Source organism: Ips typographus, linkage group LG3, assembly GCF_016097725.1.
Source record: "Ips typographus isolate SLU linkage group LG3, UJ_Ityp_2.0, whole genome shotgun sequence".
Lineage (NCBI taxonomy): Eukaryota > Metazoa > Arthropoda > Insecta > Coleoptera > Curculionidae > Ips > Ips typographus.
Window position 1 is genome coordinate 12,652,871 of NC_138424.1, and position 14,311 is coordinate 12,667,181.

General features: G+C 34.8%; 1 protein-coding gene across 2 annotated transcripts in view; it reads right to left on the bottom strand.

Moving 5' to 3' along the window:
- The window catches only part of LOC145726601 (DNA (cytosine-5)-methyltransferase PliMCI-like), a 41,375-nt gene that overhangs the window by 8,180 nt on the left and 18,884 nt on the right, over positions 1–14,311 (bottom strand). For both annotated transcript variants that reach the window (XM_081975764.1, XM_081975765.1), the window contains one exon: positions 13,698–14,031. In XM_081975764.1, the coding sequence (XP_081831890.1) occupies positions 13,698–14,031 (334 nt within the window). The remainder of the gene's footprint in view (positions 1–13,697; positions 14,032–14,311) is intronic.

The following is a 14,311-nucleotide window of genomic DNA, read 5'->3' on the forward strand; positions in this document are numbered from 1 at the left end:
CCTTCTATCCCACCTTTATAAACTATTTACAGGGACCTTACAAACCGACTAATAAGTAAATTCCTGCCTATCAACCGGTAGGGCAGGCGGGATTTCAAAAGGTATTCAGTACTATGGGTGCCCTAGTAGTTTATTTAAAGGATACGCTGACAATTACGCAAAATAAAGGGAACAATTGTACATAAAAAATTACTGACATACGTGAACAATTAAATTAAACATCCCAGGGTTACAAAAAAGGTGTAGCATTTACATTAGTACGTTCGTATCACAACACTATGGATTACTTACAGATCATTCAAATGTTAATAGAGAAGACAACAAAATATAATGAACTTCACATTCAATGTGCCTTTATAGACTATCATAAGACATTTGACTCTGTTGAAACATGGGCTGTACCTGCATGCGATTGATGGAGCAAGGATTGATTCAAGATATTCGACCCTTCTTAAAAATATATACAAAAGAGCTACTTTCCGTGTAAAAATTACGAAAGATCTGAGAACCGACAAAATTTCAATTAACAAGGGTTTTCGCCATGGTGACCTTATATCCCCACAACTTTTTACATTGGTCTTTGGAGACCTTATTAAAAGACTACCGTGGGAAAATATAAATGAAAACGGTAATAGTACCTTTTTAAACCATTTACTCTAGTTCACCTGACTATGCATATTTGACCACTCTTGCATATTGCCAGCTCAGGAGTTTTGCGGCGACCATCCATCGGGCTCCGGAATCACTATTCAGAATTGACATAGACTTTATCGTATTAACATCTATTTTGTTTTATGAGTATTTTTAATTTTGCAACTTTTTTAATAAAATAATCTTTTTTTAAAAAGGTGTTACAAATAACCAGTAACATAAAGTGGCGCAGTCGGTAGGATATCGAAAGGGATTTCATCGCGAAAATCTCATCGGTTTCAACCGTTCATTCGAAAATCGAACTTGTATTATTAAGAAAGTGGACCGGAAACATTGTTCAACGCGTTCGTCGGGACAAGTAGTGCGTAAGGTAGGTAGAAGAAACCGGTACGACCAGCAGAAAGAAGAATGAAGACTTCCTTCCTGAAAGTTATCCTTGATTATATCTATTTTTCCTGTCTATGTCATTCTCCTCGAATTCTTCTGATTTCACTTTGGAAAACACTGAAAACGAGTTAGGTTTAGAGCAACCGATTTCTATTGCAGAAAACGATAATTTAGTTTTAGAAAATTTATTTAGTAACCTTACTATTACTAAAAGTTTACCAATAATGGTTCCACCAGTTTTTGATACTAAACTCTTAGATATTGTCCCAAAATTTGATGGCAATCCTCTAGAACTATCTAGTTATTGAGAAACCAGTAATAAGCTGATTATTACTTATTGGAACAACGAGATAGTTGATTGTGTTCAAAAAATTAATATACGGTATTTATGCAAAATTAATCGAAAAAGCCCGAGAAGTATACAGTAGTTGTGTTTCTAAAGATTGGAAAACTGTTAAAAGTGCGTTAATTGCTCATTTTGGAGATCAACGTGACGAAAATGGTTTACTATTTGATTTAGATCAATTGAGACAACATGCCAATGAATCTTCTTTACAATTTTATACCCGTGTAATGTCTAATTTAAGTGCTTTACATAACTATGTCGATACCCATACTGATACAACTGATATTAATACATTCAGAGTGAAAAAAGATTTTTATAATCTGCATGCTTCAAAAATATTTTTAGCAGGATTAAAGGAACCATTAGGGTCAACAGTTCGAGCAATGAAACCAAAAGATTTAGCTAAAGCTAGACAATTATAATTTCTGAAAGTAATATCAGGCATATAGAAAATCCAAATCGTTTGGAAGGAAATCAAAATCAGTTCAAACCTAAACATCAGATTAAGACCAGTAATAATCCTCATCAAAACTTATTTTTACCAAATTACCAATATTTGCCTAATTTCAATAATACACAACCTCAGCAATTTGTGCCTCAAAATCAAGCATCGTTCCCTCGTGGACCAATTAATATTCAACCGAGACCAGTACCCCCTCAACATTTTCCAACAAATCGTCAAGTTTTTGGCCCTCCAAGAAACCCAACTAACGTGTGGAAACCAAATCCACAGAGAGCTCAATATCTGCCAAAACCAGTTCCAATGAGTGGCATATCTCATGGTACTATTAAGCCTTTTAGACCACAAAACCCATTTCAAGTTAATAATATAACAGCTGATCCTAATCCTTATTATTATTACTACGATGTATCAGACCCATCTACTTCTTGCGAAAATGCTGAGTATTATTATTATCAAAATACGGACCAGCCAGAATCTGCAAGTAATCTTGAAATTGATTTTCCCGAAAATATTGCAGAAACGTCTGAAGCAATTGAATCTAAAAATTCTTTAGATCAAAATTTTCAAGAGGTCGTGTTACACAAAAAGGGTTCATAGAGATACATTCTATTTATGACAAAAAAGATTTGCCATATGTAAAAATACTACCAAACTACGAACAGGAATTATTGTATGGAAATTCCAGCTTTTAATGAATTTGCATCTCATAAAAATATGAAATTTTATATCTTTAAATTTCATCATTTCTTTGATGGCCTTATAGGCTATGAAACTCTCAAAGACATGAATGTAAAATTAGATCTTCAAAAGTAAGTTCTTTTAACACCAGATGCAGAACTACCTTTATCTCATTACGAATCAAAATCTAAACTCTTATTTTATGCTCAAGTTGAACCTTGCAGTGTTGAAACATTTAAAATACCAGTAAATTTCAAAATGGAGACATCATAATAATAGACACAAAAATTCTTAAATGTAAAATTCCAGCATGTGTAACTACTGCAATCAATGGATACGCTACTGTAGAAATTCAAAATTTAAGTGACGAAATTCAAGATATTCAACTTTTCGAACCAATACCAGTCGAATCATGTCATTCTGCTAATTTTGAGATCTACAATGTTTCCATTGAAAGTACCCCGAATGAATTTAATGATAGAAATGAAATTACAAACTTGATTCGAACATCCCATATGAACGCGGAAGAAAAATATCATATCGAAAAATTATGTGGATCCTTCACCGACATTTTTCACCGTGAAAATTCTCCTCTCACTTTCACTAATCAAGTAAAACACAGAATTAAAACAGTTGACGAATTACCAGTTTACACCAAGTCTTATCGCTATCCGTTCATCCATAAACCAGAAGTAGAACGTCAAATTAACGATATGCTAAAACAAGGAATAATTAGACCAAGCGATTCACCATGGTCCTCCCCAATTTGGGTGGTTCCTAAAAAATTGGATGCGTCCGGAAAAAGGAAATGGCGCATATGTGTAGACTATCGGAAAATTAACGATCGTACAATCGATGACAAATATCCTATACCATATATATCCGATATTTTAGACAAATTAGGTCGTTGTCAGTATTTTTCAACTTTAGATCTGGCGAGGGGGTTTTATCAAATCGAAATGCACCCAGATGATGTTAAAAAAACAGCATTTAACGTTGAAAACGGGCATTACGAATATCTACGCATGCCTTTTGGACTCAAAAATGCTCCAGCGACTTTTCAACGCGTGATGGATAACGTCCTGAAAGATCTACAAAATAAAATTTGTTTTGTATATATGGACGACATTATCGTCTTCTCAACATCCCTTCAGGAGCATATTGTAAATTTGAAAAAAGTTTTTGAAAAATTGCGTGAAAATAATTTGAAGTCCAACTCGATAAATCTGAGTTTCTTAGAAAAGAAGTTGCATTTCTAGGACATATTATAACACCAGACGGAATTAAACCAAACCCAGATAAGATTAAAGCCATCTAACATTACCCGATACCTAAAACCACAAAGAAAATCAAAGCCTTCTTAGATTTGTTAGGATATTACCGTAAGTTCATTCCAAATTTTGCTAAATTAACAAAACCATTTACTAGCTGTCTTCGTAAAGGTGCAACTATAAATGTTAATGATCCTATTTATATTAAAACATTTGAAGATTGTAAAGTTATTTTAACTAATAAACCATTGCTACAATATCCTGACTTTTCTAAAGAATTTAATCTGACAACTGATGCTAGCAATTTCGCTATAGGTTGTGTTCTTTCACAAGGTCCTATAGGACGGGATAAACCTATTGCATATGCATCTAGGACTTTGAATCCGGCAGAACAAAAGTATTCGGTAATCGAAAAGGAACTTTTAGCAATAGTGTGGGAAACACGCTATTTTCGCCCTTATTTATTTGGAAGAAAATTTAAGATCATTACTGACCACCAACCACTACAGTGGTTAATGAACCTAAAAGAGCCTAATTCGCGTTTAGTTCGTTGGCGACTTAAACTTGAGGAATTTGAATACGATATCATCTATAAAAAAGGCAAGAAAAATACAAATGCTGACGCCTTGTCTAGGATATATAGTAGAGAGATTTCATTCAACTCTCTTAGAACATTTGCGTACTTTAAATCTTACCAATCCAGACTTAAATTCAGTTGAAAAGCTCAATCTTGCAATATTGGGTTATAACAGTTCTGTGACTAAACAAAAACCTATTGATTTGATTTTTGGTCATCTTCAACTTAAAGCACCGATAGATATTGATAACGCTGTATTGTTAATCAATAATCAAGTCAATGAACATAAGGAATCAATGCAAAAGCTGTACAAAGAAATATACCAAAAAACATCTGAAAATAAACAAAAGGTCATTAGTAAGTTAAATGAAAACAGGAAAGACGCCCCTGTAATTCAACCCGGTGCAATTGCATACCGAAGATTAACCGATAGGCAAGCAAAAATAAATCCCTTGTACACCCCTGAACATATTTTGCAAAGTAATGATTTAACTGTAACTACAGCTCAAAATACATATCACAAGCAAATATTTAAAAACACCAGAAAACTGACACAAAATCCTGTGTTACAGGTTGATGACACTGTTGTACTTGATGCAACGAGACCCGACACGAGCGCAGAGAGTTCAAATTCATAACTTGAAATCTAACCCCGGTATCCTGCCATTCAAACTGGGTAAACTGGGGGCGAAAATTAAAACTGCTTTGCATACATTTCTTATCTTAGCCCATTGGATAATCAAGTAAAATCAATCATAAATCATTATCAAAGATTAGAGAAAACGATTAATAGCTCTTCCTTAACACACCGAATTCCTTTATATGAAGCTTATAAATATTTAGGATATGAAATAAGTGTTGTTAATCAAAAAATTAATTCTTTATTCCCTTCTCGATCTAAAAGAGGTTTAATTAACCCCATGGGATCCTTAATAAAATATATAACAGGTAACTTAGATGAAGATGATGCTAAAGAAATTCATCAGAACATTTTGGAACTTGAGAACAGTCAAAACAATGTTATCAAAAAGGTTAATAAGCAAATTTCTCTGACAAATCATTTAATGCAAAACTTAAACAATAATGTAACAACAGTAACAAATAATCAAAAGTCAATCGAAAACAAGATAAACGAGATTATATCTGATCTAAATACTACAGAATTTAATTAGCCTATTTAGAAATACATGAAGTACTGGACCAGATTAAAGTTACTCTAGATTCGTTATTGAATTTCTTAACTGAAATAGAAAATGCAATCAGCTTTGCCGCTTTAAAGATTCTGCACAGAAGCATAATTTCGCCTCAAGATCTTAGAAAACTGGTCGATGATCTTCAAAACTCACATAATTTAGATCAATTGCTATTTTCTGTGTCAGACTATTTAAAATATTATAGTGTGGTAGAGACAAACGTTTTTGCAATAGAAAAGAAAATCGTTTTTTTACTAGATTTTCCATTAGTGCATTCAGATTTATTTGAACATTATCATTTGTTTTCAATACCTAATCAAAATCAATGTACTCTCCTTCCACCTTCAACTTACCTAACCCTGAGTAAAACCCAGTACGAGTACCATGAAGAAGGATGCATCTACCTATAACCAAACTATTACTGCAAGAACAACCATCTTCTACCTATGCTTGAACATCCTGATTGTATTACGTCACTGCTTTCAATCAAACAAGACTTGGACCAGTGCCGCCTAATTCCAGTTCACATTGGAAACACTATTATAGAAGAAATTGATCCCGCCCACTACATAGGAATATTTCCAAGAAGTGAAAATATCCAAACTAGTTGCATTGAAAATGAAATATTAATTTTGGAGGGAACTTATCTCTTTGTAATACCACCTAACTGCACGATAACCACAGCTAGATACGTCTTTAAAAATGAGAAGAAAATGTTTCATGGCCATCTTGTTAGTCTACTAGATGTACAAGATGCAAAAGTGATACCCGTTTTACAAGTGGAAAAAATCAAATTAGAAAAAACTTCTTTGGATAAACTTCACGAACTCCAACTTCAGGCATCTCAAGAAGAACCCATAGAGCTATTGAAATCTCACACCAACTATTCCAAATGGTCCTTTTCATCAGTTATAACAATTCTTCTCGCCATTACCTGTTTCTTGCTTCTACGTTTCTTGAGAAGAAGGATTATGAAAAACAAGAGACGCGTACCGACATCCGATATGGAAATGGTTGATAAAACGCAAGTTGTTCCACCCTTGCGTTCCCTTTAGGGATGGAGGAGTTATGTGTGTGTCTTCACCTGACTATGCATATTTGACCACTCTTGCATATTGCCAGCGCAGGAGTTTTGCGGCGACCATCCATCGGGCCCCGGAATCACTATTCAGAATTGACATAGACTTTATCGTATTAACATCTATTTTGTTTTATGAGTATTTTTAATTTTGTAACTATTTTAATAAAATAATCTTTTTTTAAAAAGGTGTTACAAATAACCAGTAACATAAAGCTCTTTGCCGATTACAGAGTGTTTATTAGTTGAGATCTCCGGGAGTTTAAACAATATAATAGAACAACTAAATGAAGCTGAAAATAACCGACTAAGAATGATAGACAAAATTAATGAGCATGACTAAAAAAAATATAAAAATAGCAGACAAAACTTACATCCAGAGTGATTCAGGTTTTAATACACAAATTTTAACCACGTTCCGTTTTTATTCTACGTCCAAAAATAATCCCAGTTTGCTCTATAAACTATATTCCAGAAATGCGTCTTTCAGGAAATACAGGGTGTTGAAGTTTTATAAAAAAAGCACAAAATTCATATTTTTATTTGAAAACGACGAATTTCGAAGGAAAAAGGTCTCTTGGAAATTTTTCTTCCGGCGCACCGTTTTCGAATAATCGAAATTCGAACTTATCGAGGCAATAAACTAATTGTAAGCAACAAAGAACTAAACATTTGATAAAAAATTATAATAATTGTTCAAAATGGTGTCCTCTTCGACTTCAATGCATTTTCTGCAACGTTGGACTAAAGAATTGACTGCTTGTAAAATTGGCAACCTTCTTTTTTATTTGTTAACTGGTACACATGTAAATACTTTCTGGTGATTGTCAGTTTGACATATTTTTTTAAGTTACGTCAACTCGCGATTAAGAGATTTGCAGTTGATCCCTTTGTTAAGAAATAATCACTATGCCTAGAGAATTCCCTAATCAAGAATACGCAGATATTCATTTTGTTTACGGATATTGCAATAGCAGTAGTAATGCCGCAGTTCGTGAATACCAACGGCGATATACAAATACCAGACTTCCTAATGCCAGAGTGTTCTCAATATGAAATACGGCTGACAGAACCAAATCTAGTAAATGATAACAGAGATTGCATCAGAAGAAATAATGCAATTTTATGCATATTTGATGTTAATCAAGTAATAAGTAAACGCAGAGCTGAGCAACAATTGCAGATTTCCCAATCTACGGTTTGGCGTACTTTGCATTCAGATTTTAGAAAGCCTTTCTATTTCTAACCGGTTCTTCGTAGAAAAGTACGAGATTGAGATTTGTTTATAAATATGGGCATTAGTCATTTAGTTAAAAACCCTGACCTGCCTATAAACCTCATACAAAATGTGTATTAAGAGTGTAAAATGATGATGATGATGAGGTGGCGAGGTGTAATTGCCGCTATAGTCGATTTTGAGTGGATAAAGATGGGTATAAAGTTTTTTCTATTCGCGTGCAGAATTTGATACTTTTTCGCACGCATATCAGAGCAGAAAATTAGTCTTTAAAATAAAATGAGTGCGAACAAAAGTATTTTTTCGACGACTGACTTTGAAAGTACCTCATGTACGCTTCCATTTCAAAGCAGAAAGTGGTTATTCGCCGCACGTGCGCAGAAAGTGAATCATTTTCTGCTCTAGAGCGTTTTCGCTTTCTACTAACAATCTACTCACCAACTTTTTCGGCGTTTCCATAACAACGCTGGACATACCTATTTGAAATAAACACATTCCGTCAAAGTGATTTATCAGTGACAATGAGTTCGAGCTACGAAAATGATGTGAGTTGTCCTTCTACTCCACCCCACAGCAGTCGTCGAAAAAATATCGTCTATATTTCGAGCCGAAAGTACTTTTGCCGCTTCTACATGATTGACATTAATAATTTTCATGTGCAAGCGGCAAATATGTACTTTCCGCTCTTAATATAGAATATACTATTATTTTCAACCAGGTATGTAATAACGTTATTTCTTATGTGTAAACCAGGTGGAAAGATGAAAAGTACCTGCTTTTACTTTCCACCCGGGTGGAAAGTACTCACTTTCCACGCGGGTAAATGTCACTTTCCACCCGGGTGAATGTCAATATGCGTTTTGTCATATCTGGGCTTACTTTTTATAGTTAAGAGACTGTGCCGCCACCTCTGCAACAGCTCGCAGCTCAGGTGATGATGAGTAACATCTGCGTGTTCAGAAATCTCCATGTTTAAAGCACTTTAAGAAACGTTTCAGCTCAAAATATTAAAGACGGAATAGCACAATAATGACGCTGTCAAGATTGTAAACCAATCACCAGTCGTTTATTATGGTTGAAGTCATAACTACTCGTACACCTATACTACCTTATTGTTAGAGACTATTAGCAATCAATATTTCAACTGAATGATTTATTAGAAGTTCGATGAAATTTTGATAAATGTTTGAAAATAAAATAGTGTACAAACCACGGTAGAAACTTTAATTTCTGTCTCGAGTTACCTAATATCTCGACGGAAATCAAACACTTTCCACCTGAGTATGTAATATACTATTCCTACGATCGTGCGGAAAAGTGTACTTTGCCGCACGATTTTTCATGGCGGAAGTAGCACTTTTCCGCCCTATATTAAGAGCGGAAAGTACATATTTGCCGCTTGCACATGAAAATTGCAGCTTGAGGCGTAGCCGAACGTAACGTCCGTTTGAACAAAAAATTATTTCCACGCACGTTATTCCAACACGCGTTCATGCAAATATTTTCGGTAATTTTTATGCACTAGTGTTGTGGCCCCCGAAAAAAAAATATCTTAGTCACCATGACGAAAATCGAAATCGTGATATTTCCCGAGAAAAAGATAACAAAAAATAAAAGTGTATTTTTATGTACGCAATCAGGTTCTTCTCGAAAAATTGCCGGTAGTAATTGCACGAGTGCATAAAAATTACCGATAATTTTGTATGAAAACTTGTTATCTGATAACTGCATGAGTTTATTTTCATATTTTCACCTTCCTTCGGTGTCGTGCTCTTTCGCCAAAAAAATAAGAAAATGACCGAATGCGGTTTGCAAAGATAACAAGTTTGAACGCAGAATTATCAGGGAATTTTTAAGCACGAATGTAATTTTGGGGAATATTTCCCTCATGTGTTAAATGTCCCATATGAGCAGTGCATTTTCACCAGAATGACAGCGATAATTGCATTCTAAAGTGATAATTGCATTTCGATAATTGCACTGTACGTATCTATAACAACTGCATTGTTGTAGAGCTTATTGCTAGTACACTAATTGTTGTCCTTGCGCAGTTTTTTGACTTTTTATAACCAAAAAATGTCAAACGCGATGTCAACAAAAATGAATAAACGGTTTGGAACTTGCTCATTGAGCTCCATTGAGCAATCTATAGTTGCAGCAAAACCAAAACATTTTATTTATTCGGGAAATATTCCCCAAAATTACATTCGTGCCTTAAAAATAACCTGATAATTCTGCGTTCAAACTTGTTATCTTTGCAAACTGCATTCGGTCATTTTCATATTTTTTTCTAAAACAGCCCTCCACCTTCGGTGTCGGGCTCTTTCGCCAAAAAAATATGAAAATAAACTCATGCAGTTAAGAGATAACAAGTTTTCACGCAAAATTATCGGTAATTTTTATGCACTTGTGCAATTACCCCCGAATATTTCCCTCATGTGTTAAATGTCCCATATGAGCAGTGCATTTTCACCAGAATGACAGCGATAATTGCATTCTAAAGTGATAATTGCATTTCGATAATTGCACTGTACGTATCTATAACGACTGCATTGTTGTAGAGCCTATTGCTAGTACACTAATTGTTGTCCATGCGCATTTTTTTGACTTTTTATAACCAAAAAATGTCAAACGCGATGTCAACAAAAATTAATAAACGGTTTGGAAGTTGCTCATTGAGCTCCATTGAGCAATCTATAGTTGCAGCAAAACCAAAACATTTTCTTTATTCGGGAAATATTCCCCAAAATTACATTCGTGCCTTAAAAATGACCTGATAATTCTGCGTTCAAACTTGTTATCTTTGCAAACTGCATTCGGTCATTTTCATATTTTTTTCTAAAAAAGCCCTCCACCTTCGGTGTCGGGCTCTTTCGCCAAAAAAATATGAAAATAAACTCATGCAGTTAAGAGATAACAAGTTTTCATGCAAAATTATCGGTAATTTTTATGCACTTGTGCAATTACCCCCGAATATTTCCCGAATAAAGAAAATCATTAAAAACCGAAGGAACCCAACATATATTAAATAAATTAAAGTAACAATTTAAACATTACAAAATCCTTTAAAAATTTTAAAATTTTCAATTGTTATTAAAAACACAGTCAATATAAATATGTCTTTTTTGATTGTGTCTAATACCTGATGATTGCAAATTATTTATTTTATTTGGCATGGAAATGGAAGCTTCCAATAACTGCATATCCACAGTTTCATTTGAAATGGAAAGTTCCGGTGGTGCTTTAGGTACCGGCTCCTCACTGGTGGTGCTATCCCTCATTTTCCTTATTATTTTGGCATGATGTTCTGCATCCATTTGAAGGTAGGGAGTAATAGATTTTGCATTTGAATGCCCGGTAATTTTAATTAGCTGTTGGTCTTCTATGCCTTCTTTAGCCAACTTGGACACAGCAGTAGCTCTTAACGAATGATTCGTAATTCTTTTCTTGTCCGTTTTTAATCCCAACATTTTTGCTTGGTTTGACGTCCAGGTAGTTATAATGTTTCTTCCTGCAGGAACATCTTTGTACCATTTCGAAAATTTCCAAGATGGGTTTACTGTTAAGAACAATCGATCACTTTTTATCCGTTCCGCTTCTTCATAAACTTTTGGTATAGCCGAACTGGACAGATATCCGGATTTTGTGTGTTTTTAATTATTCATTTGGAAGAAGCACATGGTTTATCACCCCCTTGAGTTGTCTTACTAAAAAGGGGGTTGTATTCAATTCGGCCAGTTATCACACCTTCATTAGAAACCTCTTCTTTAAAAAAAGTTACTAAACAACTTGCGCCTTCTCCTCCTCTCCAAGCTAATTCAAAAGATAACACAAAAAACACCTTTTTCTGGAGACCATCGGGATCATCTTCACTGCATGTGATAATCATTTTCTTGAATTCTTCATAACTTAAAAAAACCGCGCTTCTATTCCTTTTTTCGGGGTCTTGTTGTAATTGCTTTCGTTTTGCGCCTTTTGCGTTACGCGCCAACTTGAAAGCAATATCGGTAAATGGGTTGAAGGTGATGTTAAAATCTTGATAGCACTTTTCCATAAGCATCTTTGCCGTTACGTTCCAAATAGTTTTGATGGTACATTCTTTGTATTCTTGTCCATTTTGCTTTCTCATATTGAAAGCCCAATCCTCTAATACATTTGCCAATTCGGAAATGCTGGTAGTCTCATTCAATACGTAGTTTCTCTCCTCGGTGAAATACATAAATTGCCGCCATATGTACTGCTTACTTTTTCTTGTGTTTTTCGGTTCACTATCTCTTGCAACTTCTTCAATTTGGCTAAGGGAAGAACACCCAAAGCGCGACATTTTAAGCACAATTAATCACTTCGATGTCAAATGTATGCAGGTCAGATAGTTACATACCTAGTTGCTATAGTTATCATTGACTGTCGTCACCGTCGTGGTATTATCAATTTGTGTTATCGGGGGCAATACCACAAGAGCTCAGATTGAGCCGGATAATTTTTGTGCTTGTCTTAGAACACTTTCTTTTTGGTGTAACTGGACGAGACCTGTTGTAACTAAATCACGACAGCGTAGCTTGAGTGATTTTGCCAAACAGGTCGAGTTTTGTACCATAAAGAAAGTATGAGAAGACTAGCGGAAAAATTATCCTGTTTAAAATCTGAGCTCGAATGGTATTTGATAAGATAATTCCATGAATATAATCAATAATATAATAAGACTGCGACTTCCTTGTACTGGCAGAAATACATTTTTCTGGTTCTTTTGATTTTCTGCAGTAGAACTCTATCCGAAGCGAGCCATAACCAAAACAATACGAACAAAAATCAAAATTGACAGTGCCAGCAAAAATCTCAAGGTGAGACATTGCAACAATAGAAGTGTAGTGAAAATCCGTGGAAACGATGAAATCAACAGCAAAATTTATCCGATTTTTTTATCCGCTAGCAAACTCTCTTCCTTCCTTATTAGCCGATAGCAAACCGTGTTTTGATGACGTATATATGGCATTTTTTGTACATGAGTGGAATTGTCGCTGTAAGTTTTCGATAACACCTCTCCTCATATGGGAGATTTTACATATGAGGGAAATATTCGCTGTCATTCTGGTGAAAATGCACTGCTCATATGGGACATTTAACACATGAGGGAACTATTCAGAATAATACCAAGCTTTAATGATAATGATCTTACGAATATTCAACCTATACAAAAAAATTATTTGATTTTTAGATAACCCCAGAAACAACTGCCAATCAAACTTACTAGCCACCAATGAGTAAAAAGACTCAGGAGGTAACAATAATACAAATTATAACCCGTTTGTGCATTAAGCGAGGGGGACGGAAGTTGATTGCGCATTCGCCTACTGCGCAGTTGAATTGACGCAGTCATTGAAAGTTTGGAGTTTCAAACCCGCAAAAATTTGTTGTTTGTATTTGTTGTAGTATAGTGTTAGTTTGTTTTGTTTGTTTGTGGTTCTTTAACAGTTGAGTTTTGCAAATTTAAATTAAGTTGTACAGTGGACAAGATTAAATTTAGATCTGAAAGTACCAACCGGAAGTTGACGGCCGCCATATTACTCCCCCCGCCTCCCCCTTGTTTCTGTCCCCCTCTTTGATTGCTATTGCTCCTTCCTGCTATGTTTACATTTTTTTTATTCATTGCTAGCCACAAACCAAGTGTTTAAAACTTTTCTTCGAATCGATTTTGCTACACACAGTAACGTTTTTGCGTCGAGAGAAACTTACTATTTCTATGTGAATGAAACACAGCAACCAAGTACATTTAAATTGTGAAAACAAAGTTTCAAAATCAAAAATTGATCCCTTACCCGAAACTGTAGCGTAAAACTTCTGTTGTAGTTCCATCATCTAAAGTAACGGCAATGTTTGGTAAATCAGTCCAATCTCCCCCAGCGGGAATCAACTCCATTCGTTTTCTGGCGATTGCAGATGGTTTGCTGCACCTGTGATATGTAACAATGTCGGCTCTATTTGAATATTTTCTCAATAATCGTGCATAATGCGATACATTTGCTTCGTTCTTAGTGTATGGCATTTCGTCGGACATGGAGTCGAACGTCACAACGGGAAGATCTTCAATGGCATCTTTAATAGTGACTCTTCTATAGGGTAGGGATCCGAACTTTCCCCAGTTAGGCCGCCCTAATTGAAAAAAATTAAATTACAAAAATACAAAGCGTTTAATAAGTAAGCCAACAATTTGATTAGTGTTACGTATGGAAAAGGGTTAAGGGTATTAAATCGCGGGAATCTAGAAAAAATCTTCTATGTACTTTAGCGATTAAAAGTGCACTTTTAATCTCTTATTTAAACACTTTTAATCTCGCGGAGATTTAAAAAAAATTTAATCATATAATGAAAAGATTTAAAGTTTAAAGTAACATAGTCATAGCAACACTTCCACGGCCAATAAATTTTGCGT